This window comes from Sesamum indicum, linkage group LG1 (genome assembly GCF_000512975.1).
Source record: "Sesamum indicum cultivar Zhongzhi No. 13 linkage group LG1, S_indicum_v1.0, whole genome shotgun sequence".
NCBI classification, from domain to species: domain Eukaryota; kingdom Viridiplantae; phylum Streptophyta; class Magnoliopsida; order Lamiales; family Pedaliaceae; genus Sesamum; species Sesamum indicum.
Window position 1 is genome coordinate 9,916,547 of NC_026145.1, and position 13,277 is coordinate 9,929,823.

Here is a 13,277-nt window from a genome sequence, read left to right on the forward strand (position 1 = left end):
GGTAATAGGCTTGTTTTAATACATCGTTCCATAATTCCTCCGTTTCATCAAGAATGTCTCGTAGTTGTTGTTGTAGTTCAACAATCAGACTAGTGAAACGTTCATCAGGATTTGACGACACAGAAGGCTAGGTCTGGTCGGAGACGCCATCTCAACTAAATATCAACACTTAACCGAATTGCAGTAAAAATGCTTGTCTTGAAGAAATTAAACACCCTGTGTCAAATGTTTCAGGTACAATGTTATTTCTCTTAAGATAAGAGGGTTTGTGTTTGTTCAGTACACCACTACACTGACGAACACCTTGAAAAATACTTAGTAGTCGTTTTATGGAAACTTAAGCTCAAAAACTATGATTTGAGAGCAAACACAGAGAGACGAGAGAACTTAGAGAGCTCGAGTGGTGTACTCGGAATGCTCGGTGTTCGGTGTTGGTGTGTTGAGAATGAAGGAGTTGCGGCCTTTATAGGCACTCCTCACCCAACATCATTAACCTCGGCATTAAACAGGACATGAATGTGCTCTTGCAATCGTCAGAAAACAATCGGGAAGGGTTGAAACTGCCGGCGGTTACAAAATGGCCAATCAAGACTTTTAAATGCTTTTAAAGCATTTTGATTGAAAATTTTCATATTCGGTTAAACTCAAATGTTTCTGATACAAAAAGATATATTTTGAGACTGAGATATTCGCCCTCACATCCTTGTCTGGATCTGAAGTCTGGACAGGTTGGGGGAGGCACGCATGTGTAGTGCAACCCCATGTTGAAAAATCTCCATAATACTTCAAACACAAATATGAATTTGAACTTAATATAAAGAGTTTATTGAACTTCCTATGTGGGACTAAGAAGTATGAGTATACCATACTCATCCTCACAACACTTTATATACTTATCAATTCCTTTACTTTTTCCATCATTTTCCTATATGAGACAAACCACTTTTTCTTTTGCTTCTCAAACAAATCTATGGATTTCTTCATATAATTTAAAAATTACAACAATCCCCACAAATCTAAAGATTTGAACTCAAGTTTCTTTAACTTGCTTTCAACAATGGTACCGTTTGATTTGAACCGTTGTCTGAGTTATCTAATATCAACAATCACCAGGTCAAATGGAACTAAGTCTTGAATTTAAGCTTATGAGTGTGACATCGTCTATCAGTAACAATAAGCCACCGGTTTTGTATTGATTTTAGGGTTGACACTTAGGTCATGTGACATGATCATGTTCATGAATGCTTTCAGGAATAACCCAATTTCTTAGTTGTGGCCAAACAACTGCATTCACGTAGTTGGGCTTCTCCAGAGATACACTTCTAGCATCTTGTTTAAAAGACTTACCTTATTCAGAGTTAAACACTTATTGTACTTTATCAACATATTCTAAAATTATAAATACAGACTTTTAGATACAAAGTATCAGTTTATGCTCTGACATACCGTACGACTTGTTAATACAATATTGAACTTTCTTTGTGGGATCTTCACTTAGAAGGTTGGATTGCTACAAAATTATATCACTGATAGATCTTCCCATTCCCAATTTGGATTTATATACTTGTGGCAGATCCAATCATTTCGTCAAAAAATCAACCACATTGTCCTTTGTTCCCACAAAGTCAATGCCTATTACTCAGTCTGACACTATTGCCCTTATAGACTTTAGTCTAACTTGGATGTGTTTTTTGGTCTTTTGGTTGTATTTACGATTCCGAACCTTTGCAATTGTGATTTGACTATCACAATGTACAACAATAGGTACAAGAGGCTAGCTTACAATGAGAAGTTGTTATAACAACCCACATAGCCATTCCATCTGGTACCAGGCGTATGCAATGCACATAACTCGACTTTAAAAGTAGACTGGTTATCAAAGTCTTGTTTCCAGACTTCCAAGAGACTACGCCCCCACCTATGGTAAAAACATATCCTAAACACCCGTTGCTACCGAAGTTTTTGGCTATCCAATTAGCATCACTATATCCCTCGAGAATAGCAGGGGATCTGCCATAATATATGGTCAGTACACCATGCTCTTCAGGTACCTTAATACCCTATCCAAAGCTCCTCAATGGGTTCTATCAGGACAACTAGTGTATCTAGCCAGTTTTGAGACAGATAGGATATATCTGGTCTCATACCATTTGCCAGATACTTCAAACTCCCAATAATTTGGGAATACCTTAGTTGTGCAATCGGAACACTACTTATATTTTTTAATAGAGCTACAAAAGAATAATAAGGCGTCTTAGCAATTCTACTGTTTTAATAACCAAATTTTTTAATTATCTTCTCAACATAATGAGATTGATGGAAGTTGCACTGCACGCGCGGGTGGTGCGATTTGGGGACTTTTTGGCGTCCTTGCATGATTTTTTGTTGTCTTTATGACTAAAATGACCCTATTATGACTATATAATAGTTTTTTAGCATTTTCTTACTTCTTTTTAGCTAGTTTTGAGTACTTTTTTTTTGGCATTTTCATCTCTCTAAAAAATTAAAAATTTTTATTTAAATATATTTATTTAAAAATCCAAAAAAGAGTATATAAAATTTTAATATTTTATAAATTTAAATGAAAAAATTAAATTAGAATCACAATACAAAATTTAAAAATATTAAGAAATATGAATATTAATTAATTATAAAAATTATACATTATTAACCAATTTAAATTATATATTAAATAAATTATATTTAAATTTAAATTAATGTTATAAGTATTGAAAATAAAAATCTGATACCTTTTTATTATTTTTAAAGTTTTGAAGATATTTAAATAAATTATTTAAATTTAATTCATTTCAAATTTTAGTCATTTTTAACTTTTAAATTTAAAAATTAAAAAGAAAAATTGCTATGGAGGCGACCACTCTCGCCAAGATCTGCGCTAGGCGACGTTGCCTTCGCTCCCAATTTGGGTAGCTCATAGTCGCCCAGCACAGATCTGGGCAACCGCAAATCCCCCAAATTCGGTGGCAATTATGTTGGGGCACAATTAGTCGGAGTGGAGGTGGGGGACGAGTGGAAGGTATAATTTTATTTTTTACAATATATATTTAAAATTATCAAATCTAAACTCTTAATTTTTTTTATAAATATAAAATCTAACACTTAAAATTAGTTGGTTAAATCTGACGGCTCTCATCTAATCAATAAAGATCCAACGGTTATTAAAATAATGAATAATGTGTAAGATGTAAGATGTAAGGGCATAATAGTTATTTTATCAAAAAATTAATATCGTTAGTCATATTTAATGGAGACGAGCAATTGAGATATATTTAAGAAAACATAACGAATTTTTTTACCAATTTCTAAAACATAAAGGAGTTTCTTGCTAAGTCTAAATACTGGGAGGTACTATGCAGTTTGGCCAATTTTTATGCAATTAATGTAGAACGCCATCCCCCTCCCCCCATATCTAAAAGAAAACCAAAACATGACAACACTTGTATTCTTCATGAATCTCAGGGGTAATCAAATCTCACAACAATTGTTAATTGTATGAAAACATTTCAACAAACACTTTTACTGCTTAAAACATATCATATCAACTATAATCGTGTTATATATATATATATATATAATATTTACACATCAATCAACTATCATTGTTATAATTTTGTCTCACCATCAGCATAAAAAAAAAACAAAAATTATCATTTCAATTAAACTATTTTTCTTACTGAGATAAGATAAAATGAAATGACAAGCAATCGTAACCAAAGTTAACATGTCTCCAATTACCAACTTGGGGCTAGCTACTTGTAATTTGGTAACCCAGTTCGTTGGAAATCTCGTTTGAGAATCTTCATAGATAGTTATATTAGGTGGGCTCTAATATCATGTCGTGGATTCAGATGGACTGATCCATTGCTATTTGGAGAGTAAGTTAAATAAATCCTATAATTTAGCTTCATTCTCTAATGAGCTTAATTTTCTAAAATCATTACGGAGCGAAAGCAATAAAATTTAAAAGAATAACTGAAAAAATCGTTTTCAATACTAAAAAAAAAAAAAGTCAATGTTGGTAAGAAAGAGTATTTTACTTTTGAATGAATTCTCATAATAGGACTTGTAGGTAATAATAAAAAAATATTTCTAACCTGATCCAACAGGCTTATAATAGGCTATATTTTGGACAATTCAAAAATTATAAAACTCGACCACAAAATGTCCTGACACTAGGGATAACTTAAAACCTCAAAATTCGAAAAAAAATATATAAAAGATGATTAAATTTTGCTGAAAATAAAAAACTTTAAAGAAATGCTCGTAAAAGTGGTCAAACCAATAGAATTTCTGAGTGACCTCAAAGCATCATGGTAAGAGGGTTAGATTTTTCTCAAAAAGATTATTGTACTATGCATAGTCCCGTAATTCAATCCAAATTAAAATTTTATCTCCGTTTGAACCACACATTTTTTACTCACTACATCTTGAATGCAAAGCAAATACACATTCTTATTCTACATCAAATCAACAGTAATTGTATAGATCATTTCTCATTACCAAACTATGTTTAGTTTCCCTTTATTTATACTGTTTAAGTTTGTTTTTCCAATATAGAATATTTTGCTTTTCCGGCTCTTGTCTTCTTCGTCTTTCTTCTTTCATTAACAGTAATTGTACTAAATCCTATGAGGGGTAGATTTGTGTGCACGTAGTTGGAGGGGCACTCATGGCCACGAACGCCTCTAAGTGGCCACCCTTGCATACACATAATATCCACAGCTCTCTAGCAAGTGTTGCACAGAACATTCGAACTGCCTATGTAAAATATCGTCCACGTAAATATTTCTCTTTAGTTTTTCCGAATAACAAAGCATTGTGTAGTAAAAGAATCGAAACTAAATAGTTGTGTCTTGGACCTTTACCAATATGAATACAGTGGTGAGGTGGGAAATTTGCTTTAATCCTATCAAATTTTAATTAATTAGATGGTAAATAAAAATATTTAATTCACAATTAAATTATTATAATAATCATTACTAATTAAATAAATACAATAATATTAGTACAATTAATTCTCACAACTTATTATTCTGAGGACGAGGATGGATTGAAATTTACAAGCAAGAATTTTGGTAAGAAATATTATCGGGTATTGAAAAAATTACAAGATAACAAATTTTTCTTCTTAGTCAAGTAGAAATTTTGTGGTTCTAATCAGTAGAGAGAGATTAAAAATGAAAATGTTAAAAAACTTATTTTTAAAACACATTAATGTAAACTTTGATTATAATTTTATTATTAGGCAAGACAATTTTAGACTTAAAATTTGATAGGCTAATAGACACAAGCCGAAGCCAAGCCATTTCGGCCGCTAGAGCTCGATGGACTTGTCTTCATTCCTGCGTGAATATATAATTTATTTTTAATAGGAGTTTTGTTGTTTTTTTTAATATATTCCGTGGTTAAAAATATTAATATATTATATTAAAATTTGAGTTTGGATATATTGAATAAAGTGGGAGAGAACTGAATCTTATAAATAAATTTAGAAAAAAGAAAAAAAAAAGAATTTTACTAGTCCATGGAAAGAACTGAAATCATACAGAAGTTTCCAGACAAGATAATCTTAATTAAGATGTTCGTAAGCTGGAGAACATACAAAGTAGCTATATATATAGGTTTCTTTTTCTTATGATCACTTACCGCCCATATAATTGGTCGGTCGTAAAAGACAAAATTAGGTATGTGAAGATCAAGACAAGGACGTGGGGAAATAAAAATATTTCTTTTTCTTTAAATAAAACAAAAAGAAAAATATTTGTTGATATAATATATTTGCAATGACCTGACAATTTTAATTGGTGAATTCCATTTTACCACCTTGCACTATGATTTTACTAATTTGAATGATTTTACAAATTGATTATAAGACAAGGACGTTGTGATGATTTTACTAATTTGAATGATCACAAATTTTTCATTACGTATTTCTTAGAATAAATTGATTATGTATAATTCTGAAGCCATGTATTTTGATTAAAAATTTAGATATAAGACATGCTTATTTTATGTTTTATCTTAATCTTTTTTTATATTACATATTTTTTAATTTTATGAAAATTTAAAAATATATAATAAAAAAATATATACTATATATAATTATACCTATACCATTTTGTGTCCTAATTTTTTAAAATTTTTTATATGACGTATCTGTAACCACGCATTATAACATTATACTGACGAGAGAGCAAAACTACATTTTTATATAATATGACTGTATTAATTAAAGTAGAGGACATAAAGTTAAACAAACCCTAATCTAGTTTTATTTATTTAAGAGTCGGACCACATTTTGATTTAGTTTTTATTCCATTCATTGCATGCTTACATCGTTAATTAGAAAAAAGATGAGAACCCCAACTACAATTAATCATTTATGAGATAGATTGTTAGGTCTATTTAATTCTTTAGGTAATTAATTAATTAATTTGATCCTTGGATTGGGCGACTCATATTTAAAAGCAACCCCGCGTCCAAACGACAACCATATCATCCCATCCATAGCTATATATATATATATATATATATGTCCACTAAAATTCATGGAATTTTCTTTTTTTTTTAAATTCTTAAAAGAAGCTATATAATTAATTACATTGTAATTCAAATATCTGCATTTGAATTGAAGTAGTGGAAGGTATGGGGTTTAATTGCGTCAAAATTCTGGGACGTCCTAATATGATATATATGCATTAATTATAATTAATTAATTTCCGGGTAATTGGTGTGTGAGTTAATCCCAGCACATGCATGGATGGCCTGAATATGATCAAATTCAAAGGTTGATTAGTTCCTTACATAAGTCGGCGTGGATATGATTGGATTGTATTTTCTATTTTAAATTTTGTTGTATCTTTTATTTTAATTAAATATACACGTGATGTGTATAAAATTTTTATTCTAAAAAAATTAGATAACATAATTTTTTATACATATAACACGTTTATGTTAATTGGAATAAAAGATCGATGCAATGGGATTTGAAATAAATTCACATACACAAGTTGACGGAGAAAAAAATCTAATTAAATTTAAAGCTTTGAATTTAATTATACGTCAAACAAAAACAATATGAATTTATTAGTAACGATGGACTTTTCTTGAACAACGAATTCAGGTCTTTGAAAAGTATAATATAAAAGGCCTAAGCAGAAATCAATTCATCAAGTCAGAGGATATATGCATGCATGGTTGATTAATATAGGATGCTTGTGAAGACTTTGACATTCACTTCGGTCATATTTTCCTATTCAACTTCCAAAGTTAGAAATATATATTTGTCCCCTTTAAAATTTATTCTTTTTCATTTAATTATAATGTTCTAAGCTAAAGTTTGCTTTTTTTCTTAATTTTTTTCAGCTAAATGGTACGATATATATATTTTTTTAAAAAAAAAACTCATCTACTATGAGTACTTAATAACATTGGATTAAATGCAATTTACTCCCTGTGTTATGTACAATAAGCAAAATATCTCCCTGTGAAAAAAGAATTAGCAAATTATCCCTTTGTGTTTCAAAAAATTAATGAAGGAAATTAACCCCTAGCAATGATTTAAATCGGGGAATAATTTGCTTTTTTTTTTCAAAACACAGGGGATAATTTACTATTTTGTTTTTCATAGGATTTATTGCTCAATTTTTATATCAAAAGAGGGTAAATTGCATTTTTTCCTAATAACATTATATATCTTTTGGGTGAATTCCGAACATTCATTTAAAAGAGGTATGGATATTTTATTTTATTTTATTGAAAAGTACATCGAGTGGGTTAATAAACTCACATGAAAATAAATTGATATTACAATAAATTAATATGGAGCGAGATAAGTATATCCATTATAATAACATTAATAAATTTATTTTAATTGAGACAAATACCAATCGGACTCAAATCCATGAATTCGATTTTATTAATGAGAACTCATAACCACTGGAATAATGTACTAGGATGCATAAATGATGTCAAAAATTTTCTTCCATATATTATACACACATAATGTTTTTTTTGGCGGTGTCATATCAAAATTATTGTTGCAGAATGGACCCGAATCATTATTACTATATAAGAGCTGTATTCAGCCTGCCTATATATATGGTGTAGACAAGGAAGAAATTTATTATTAAATTAAATCCCTCTTAATTAATTACATTTTACATGCTAATTAAAAACGAATAAAACTGTAAAATTTATTGTATTCTTCAATCAAATTAAACTTCCAACACGTAATCCATATAGACACTCTATAATTGAAATGAAATAAGGGTAAGCCCTCCACGCAAATGACACAATAGGAGTTTGAAATGAGTAAACACCATAAAAAAGTAACTTAATAATTATACAATTTTTTTGTATCAAATTAATTAACAAATAAAATTAATTTAATATTAGTTTTCCATAATTTTTTAGTACAAAACCATGAAGTCTCCTGCATTACTTTGCAGTGATGACAATAATTCATCACACCCAACAAAATCATTATTGTCTCGGAAGATCCCAGAAAATAAAAAGAAAGAAAAAAGTAAAATAAAGTTATAAGAGTTGCAAGAAAATAGGTGATGGTGTCCCACAAGCACAAGCAATGGACACTTGCAACGTGGTGAAATGTGAGTGGTGAGAGGGTGTGAAGGATGAAAACCAACCACAAATTCGGAATTGTCATAAAATTGCTGAGTCAGGAGTGAGCTAGCTCTGCCTCTGCCTCTGCCTCTGCTGGTTGGAATCTCCTGACTAGGCTGCTCCACATCCCAATCCTTTTGTCTACCATTAGACCTTTTCTGCTCTTTCCCACGTGGCAAAGATTGTATGGTTATTTCCAATACTCACGAATAAGAAGTAGTTGGTATTATATATTAATATTACATGCCTTGCATGATATTTGTTATAAATATTATAATTATATTATTATTATTTAAATTATAAATATATTATGAATTAAAATTGTCTAATAGATATCTCTTGAAAGAATTTATCGTAATGGAGTATTTGTTAGATGATAGTCAATTTCAAGAGAACATTCGTGATTATAATAAACTTCAAAAGTTTCTATTGTAGCTTATTCTTTCTTTTGACATGTTTGTCTAGTATGATGCATGAAATAATTATTTTTTGGCCAACTAAAATAGCAAATGATGCTCAAGAACGACCGATTATTATTGAAAATGATCAATTTATTTTAAATAAAAACAAATTACATATTGCATTGTTTTGGTACATAACATTACATATACTTTAATTATTTAAAAAAAAAACTTATCTTATCTTTTGTTGAAAAAGAATTAAGACGGAGAGCCATTGACGTCAATATCACAAAGAATAATTCCATTATAGATGCGCACTAATTCCATTTTGTGAGAAACAGTGATGCCTGTTTTAGTGTATAAGACTGGTATTGCTCCTATTTTTCTCCAAAATCATATAATGACTGGATGGATAAAATTGGTCATTTTCCACGTGGTCAGCAATCTTTATCCTCTAACCCAATCATCTCCGACCAAATTAACATAAACTATCCCCAATTTTATTTCTTTTTTATATATCCAGTCTTTTCCAACCTCTCCACCTTTAGTTATTATATATATATCACCTTATTCCATCTCCCAAAACCTCTCCCCCTCCCATTTTCCATTTCTCTGTCATTATTGTCACCAAATTACACAGTTCACCAACACCAATTTCTTACCTTTTCTTTCTGTCAAGATCATTACACACACACACAAACAGTAGCTCTCAACCTCAGATCACATCTGTGTAAACCAAGAATCTGAGAAGATTAACTAGTAGGAAGAGGGTTCATTGATATCGAGATGGAAATTCCGGAGATAAATATGATAAGCGATTTCGAGGCAGGAATGAAATGCCTGCAAAACCCATCACTGATTTCCCGTTTCTTTCCATTTCCTGTTAACTTCTGGAAATGGGGTGCTCTGATTTTTGCGATTTTTGCTACTTTCAGCAGCATAATCAAGAGAATTAAGCTTATTTTCATCCGTTTTCATACTGTGAAACCTTCTTCGCATCTAAACGATGAGATTTTTGAGTTCAGCGAAGACGATGACATCTCCTTAGCATCTTCAGATGACGAACAAGAAGAAGGAGAAAGCAGCCCCACGACGTCGTCCCGACGTCAAAATCGCGTAGATGAAGATTTCTGCGTGAAGGGATCGCGTCTTTCTTTCAAAAATCATTGGCAGAATGGTCAATTGAGGCAGCGGAGGCGGCGGAGCGGCGGCGCTTGGTCCGAATTTACTTCTGGTAAAAATGTCGTTAAGCTTTGGGATAGTTTAGGTTTGAGTCTAGATTTCGATGAAGATCTATTCAACTATGATCCGAGAAGCGTAGTTTCAACCTGGGATTCTGATCAAAACCGAAAGACAAGCGAATTTTCAGCCGGCGTCTGGAATATTCCGGCTGCGCCGACCACATCTTCTACGGTAATTCTGACGGCGGAGTGTAACCGGAAGGGAGACGGCGTAATTTTGGGCGGTTATGATACAAGAATGCCAAGTCGTGTTCCAGCTATATATGCGGAGTGGAACTCTCCGGCGGAGAAAGTGGCCGGTTTCGCCACCGGCGGAGTTGGCAAGGTTTACGTCAGGGATGACGTGAGCAGGGTGATAACAGTTGGTGATGTGAGGAATGTGAGGAGGCCGTTAGAGAGTGTGAGAGAGTCTGACGGCGATACCTGGTGGGACGCTGACGCCGTTATTGTGGAGGAGGAATTTGAGGAGTCCGGATAAAACGTGTATCAGTTTAACACGGGATAGCTGGAAACAAACGCGACTACGTTCTGGTCTTGAGTTGACGAGGCCAGGTTTGTTATGATCTGGAAAGTAGAGAGCGCAAATTGTGGTCCAAAGATCACATTGTAAGAAATTCAGTGGAAGGACACTCTTGTCCCAATCTCTGTAAATACTTATTATTTCAATAACATTTTTATCATAATTTATCAACTTCAGTACTTCTTATAATTATTCTAAATTATTTAATTTCGTTGTTTAACGCATACCGTTTTATCGATTAAAACACAAATATGCAATTGCGAACAATTTAAAATATAAGTACTAGTTTAGTCCATTGAATTATTACAAGAAAACGTGGACACAATATTTTATTATTTATTCTGGGAACATTATAGAGAAAAATTGTCAATAAATGCAAAATACTTCATTAAAATTTTGAGAAGAAGTTGAGAAAATACCCTTGAAAGAGTCGCTGTTCAAAAGTTTGACAATCAAGATTAATTGATTGCAAGTACTTAGGCCAATGTGATAAACGAGTGATGAGGAGAGGTCCATCCCATCTAGAAAGGGTAAAATGGGTAGATTTTACTACACGAAATTCACAAGAAGCTACACCAATGACTTAATTTTCATAACTTTAAGCCTAAAATTTGCTTAATTATTTTTTTTAATCTTAAGCATATAGTTTATCTTTACGGGTAAGCAAAACAGATCTCGAGGAAGAGTGTTTATTTTTAAGTATTGGGATTACAGCATCTATTTAATTGCTAATAGTACAAGCAAGAATATGACGAAAACTTACCACTCATCTAAAATAATTACAAGATCGGAAAAATTTTCGTGTATCAAATGTAAAAAAAAATTAAAATTAGTATTTTATCATAATTTTACTGTTGTCGTAATTTAATTCTCATTATTCGATATTTTTATATTTCACATATATAATCTTTGTTATGAAATTTCACGTGTAAAGAAAAGAATCCGACCATAATTATAATCCTATACGTGATGTGTTTCTTTCTCTGTCCCGATATTTCTTGAGAAAACATTGCAAGAACACAAGCACGCCACGCAGTTTGATGTTAAACGAGAAGTCAATTTCCACGGTTGAGTGTGAAAACACGAAAGCCTTCAAAATTTCATGTTCCTGCAAGTAACACCGACGGCTCAAAAAGATTACAATTTTGTGCGTGTGAAGTGAGTTTTTTATACAACATTTTTGGCTGTTGCCTTCAATTTACACAACGATAATTCTCAATCATTAATCTTTGTCTGATCACGACAGCTTGCGAAAAAGCGGGCACATTGACTTAATTTTCGTTTTTTATGAACAATATATTATAGGAATTAATTAAATAGTAATTAGAGTTGTTTGTCGGGTTAGAAATAGTTTATTAATACTAACCCCACTGATTAATGATGGAGATATATACACATTTAAATTTCGTTTACTTTTCATTATTAGAGTTTATAAACCGCCCTAATACATTTAAATAAATGTTTATTTTACATCTAATTGAAAAATTCGATACCACTGTTTACTCAACCCACCTAGCATAATAAATATAGTACAATTAATATAGTTTTTTTTTTTTATTATCATGTAATCAAATAATTTATATCATAAAATAAACGGGTTGTTAAATATAATAAAAATGATTATGGTTCATGGCTGGCACTATCGCAGTGTTGGAGAGATTTAGGGAGTTCATGATTCGGTTTGATTTGGCACATTAATGCACTTGAAATTAAATATTATTGATGGTGATTTAAGGAATATTTTGGTTCATGTGGATGACTTATCTGATTTAATTAATTAATAAAGGAAATGCATTCTACGGAAAAAAAACAAAAACATTAAAAACCTCAACTATTTCACGCTGCAACTTTGTCTTTCATGTACACTTTTTAATTGTTTTTTCAAATAACCATAATTTAAATAACTTACATTTTTCTGAATCAACAGAAAGAGGACTTATTTTTTTATTTTGGGTAAAATACAATCTATTACTATATTATTTAGTATATTTAAATTCAAACACTGATTCAATACATCAATATTTTCGAATCGATGAACATATTCAAAAGAAAAGAAATAAGAAACTATTATATAAGTAAACTATGCATTCATATTCGTGAAAGTCAAGTCCATAATTTTTTAATCGTGAGGCCTTAATATTACTACACAAATAAAATCTCGTTGTCCAAAAAACAAAAAAAAATAAAAATGTCATTTTAAGACCAATAATTGAGGTTTCGATAAGTGAAGTTGTTTGCAGGTAAGGTGGGAAATCATTGAAATGTTTGTTGGCTAGTTGTCTCTTCTTCCCTCAATATTTGATCTGTCAACATTTAAGAAAATAATTATATATAAGTAAAGTCGTGAAGCTATATTTAAAGACTTAGGTAGTGAGATAATATTTTATTTTTGAGAGAATAACCACCAAATCACCAATAATCATTATGTCTCAACTAGTTAATTAATAAGAAATTTTATTTGTCAATTAT

At 31.0% G+C, this 13,277-nt stretch overlaps 1 protein-coding gene across 1 annotated transcript; it reads left to right on the forward strand.

The window, feature by feature from the left end:
• Positions 9,599-10,984, forward strand: LOC105160853. Its single transcript, XM_011078354.2, has one exon. It carries the CDS (start codon positions 9,834-9,836, stop codon positions 10,764-10,766), a length of 933 nt encoding a protein of 310 aa, XP_011076656.1. The 5' UTR covers positions 9,599-9,833; the 3' UTR covers positions 10,767-10,984.